This window comes from Ichthyophthirius multifiliis (genome assembly GCF_000220395.1).
Source record: "Ichthyophthirius multifiliis unplaced genomic scaffold scaff_1120509251347, whole genome shotgun sequence".
In the NCBI taxonomy this organism is placed as follows: Eukaryota; Ciliophora; class Oligohymenophorea; order Hymenostomatida; genus Ichthyophthirius; species Ichthyophthirius multifiliis.
This window is the reverse complement of record NW_004085962.1, coordinates 1-2,824: the sequence shown is the minus strand read 5'-3', so window position 1 is coordinate 2,824 and position 2,824 is coordinate 1. Positions and strand designations below refer to the sequence as shown.

The 2,824-nt window shown below is 12.7% G+C and overlaps 2 protein-coding genes across 2 annotated transcripts, besides 8 other annotated features; both read right to left on the bottom strand. All coding sequences in view use genetic code 6, as the record gives it.

The window, feature by feature from the left end:
- On the bottom strand, window positions 1-1,003 carry IMG5_186410 (hypothetical protein; the record flags this gene model as incomplete). The annotated part of the gene is made up of 4 exons (XM_004027227.1): window positions 1-19; window positions 242-362; window positions 538-724; window positions 935-1,003. The coding sequence occupies 4 exons, from the start codon at window positions 1,001-1,003 to the stop codon at window positions 1-3; spliced, it is 396 nt and encodes a 131-aa protein (XP_004027276.1).
- Window positions 411-505: a microsatellite.
- Window positions 412-505: a microsatellite.
- Window positions 1,004-1,041: 38 nt separating the features above from the next.
- Window positions 1,042-1,120: a microsatellite.
- Window positions 1,121-1,376: 256 nt separating this feature from the next.
- Window positions 1,377-1,415: a microsatellite.
- A 14-nt stretch (window positions 1,416-1,429) lies between these two features.
- Window positions 1,430-1,518: a microsatellite.
- Window positions 1,519-1,638: 120 nt separating this feature from the next.
- Window positions 1,639-2,324, bottom strand: IMG5_186400 (hypothetical protein; the record flags this gene model as incomplete). The annotated part of the gene is made up of 1 exon (XM_004027226.1): window positions 1,639-2,324. A coding segment is annotated over one exon (402 nt), but the record flags the coding sequence as incomplete, so codon positions are not given.
- A 123-nt stretch (window positions 2,325-2,447) lies between these two features.
- Window positions 2,448-2,477: a microsatellite.
- Window positions 2,448-2,507: a microsatellite.
- A 238-nt stretch (window positions 2,508-2,745) lies between these two features.
- Window positions 2,746-2,787: a microsatellite.
- Window positions 2,788-2,824: the final 37 nt, after the last annotated feature.

Sequence of the window (2,824 nt, the reverse complement as noted above, 5' to 3'; positions counted from 1 at the left end):
TCAAAACTACATTTTTAAACTAATTTTTTTTTTATTATATATAAGCTTTATTATCTAAAAAAAAATACCTTAAATATTTCCTTAATCAAAATTAATAAAAATTTAATCTTTAAATTCTTAATTTAGAAATAAAAGTATGATTTTTTTCTAAAAATAAAAAATTTTCTCAAAATTAAACTTCTTTTAATTCTAGTCTTTTATAAAATCCTTAAATAAATCCATTTTAATTAATAAACTTTACTTTGTTTCATTATTGCAGCTATTTAGTAATACTTAATATTATTATTATTCATTTAAATCATATTCTTCAAATAATTTTTATCTAAATTTTTATAATTGATCTTCATTTTTATAATTTATTCCTATTATATTATATATTATAAAAAAATATAATATATATGAATAGAACATTATATAAATAAATATATATATATATATAAATATATATATATATATAAATATATTTATATTTTTATAATTATATTATAATATATATATAAATATACATTTTTATATTTAAATTATTATATTATTTACCTTTACAGAACCATTTATTCCAATCTATATCTGTTTCATAAACAACTGAGTTTATTGAGATTTTAGCTGTTTCATCAGAAGGAAATGTATAAAATAAATATGAATTTAATTTTATTTGATTTTCGTTAGTTTCTTCCAATAAACTTATAGCAATAGTTGATATATTATATTTACTATATCTACAAAACTAATTAATATTATTATAAAATTTTTTATATTATTTTATATATTAGTATATTTATTGTTTACCTTAAAATATATTTCAAAAGGAAATTCATAAAATTTTTATTTTTAAAAATTGTCTTATTTATCATAATTATCTCGAGTGTTACTTATAAGTAAAAATATACTTTTTATCTAAAATTACATTTGCAATAAAAATAAAAAAAACAATTACTTATTTAGTTTTAAATATTTCTTATATTTCTTCCATGATTTGATCAAAATTTTCTATAGTTACTTCCATTTTAGATTTTTTTTATTAATATTAATATATATTGAATAATATATATATATATATATATATAAATATATTTATATATATTTATATATATATTTTATTTAATTTATATATATATATATAAATTACATTAAATTAACTATATTTTAAAATATACTAATTTAATTAAAATATATTTTTCTTTTATATTTTCTTATATTTAAATATTATTTACTATATTATATTAACATATATTCTTTTAATATATTATAAAAAATTTCCTATTTATAATTTATTATATATTCATAATTATTTATTTTTATAGTTTTAAATATGTTTTTAAAAATATTAAATTAATTATTTTTAAATTATAATTATATGTAATATAAAATACTTTTAAATATATATATATATATATATATATATATTATATATATATTAATTTTTAAAATTATAATATTTTAATTATAAAATATAAAAAAATGAACTTTTATAATTAAATTAATAAAAAATAATATTTTATTTATTAAAAAAAAAAAAAAACTTTATAAAAAAATAACATTTTTTTTATAAAAAAAAAAAATATAATAAAAATTTGTTTTAATAAAAAAAAAATGTCTTTAAAAAGAATTTCTGAAAATCTTTCTCTTTAATAAATTCCTTAATCAAAATCTCTAATCGAAATTCAATCTGATTTCCACCAAATTAAATATGAGTACGAAAATTTAAACAGCTATATAAAAGATATGTAAAATCATATAAAAACATCCAAAAAAACAAACGAAGAATTACTTAGAGACAAAATTTAGGTTGATTTATTAAGATTATAAAAAGATGAAAGATAAATCTTTAATTTATATACAAAATTAAGCCAATAAGATAGTGAATTGAATGAATCTCCTTTAATTAAGAAGGATTTAGCCTATATTAACTGTTTATAAATTTTCAAAGATAAGCTTTTGGGTTAAAATATATCTATTTCTGAAAAAATAACGGAAGCTTTTGCCTTTATCTAGGTTTAGAAAAATATACTGGAGGATAAAAAAGGTTAGATTTTATAAAAAAATAAATAAATAATGCAAAAATATTCACAAAGGTTAATTTTGATTCAAATAAAAAAACTAGTAGAGAAAAAAAAGTAATATAAAAATGTCGAAGAGCCTACTGATTAGTAATTTATTACATAAATTCCATATTAAATATATGATAAAGGAAATATATATGAGAAAATAAGATAAATTAAATAATAAAATTTCGAGAAAAAATAAAGTTTAATTAAAAAAATGAATAATTTGATTAATATGAAGATTATTTTAAAATAATGTATGGATATAATGAAAAATAAAATAAAAAAAAATAAGTCTTATAAAATTTTTGAGGAAAAAAAAAGGAAAACTTTTTGTTTCCAAAAATTTAAATTTAAGAAAGGGAATTAAGACTTATAGTATATGAAAATATAAAGGAAATTATGAAAAGAGAAATAAAAAAAGAGAAAAAAAAAGTAGAAGATTAAATAAAGAGTGAATAAAAAGTTAGTTTAGAACAGTTTTTAGGCTTTAAATTTGATGAAATTATCTTTTTTTAATTTTTTATGAAAAAGAAAAGGCTTTTTATGACTCTTTTAAAAAGAAAGAAAAATAAATTAATAAAATTTTAATAAAAATGAAAAGTTTTTTTGATTAATATTTAAAAAAAAATATTTAATATAATTTAATATATATAATTTATAAAATTAATTATTTTTAATAAAAATAATAAAATATATATTTTAATATTATTTAAAAAAATTCTAATATATATTTTATAAAAATAATTAATAAAAAATATATTTATAATTAGATATATATA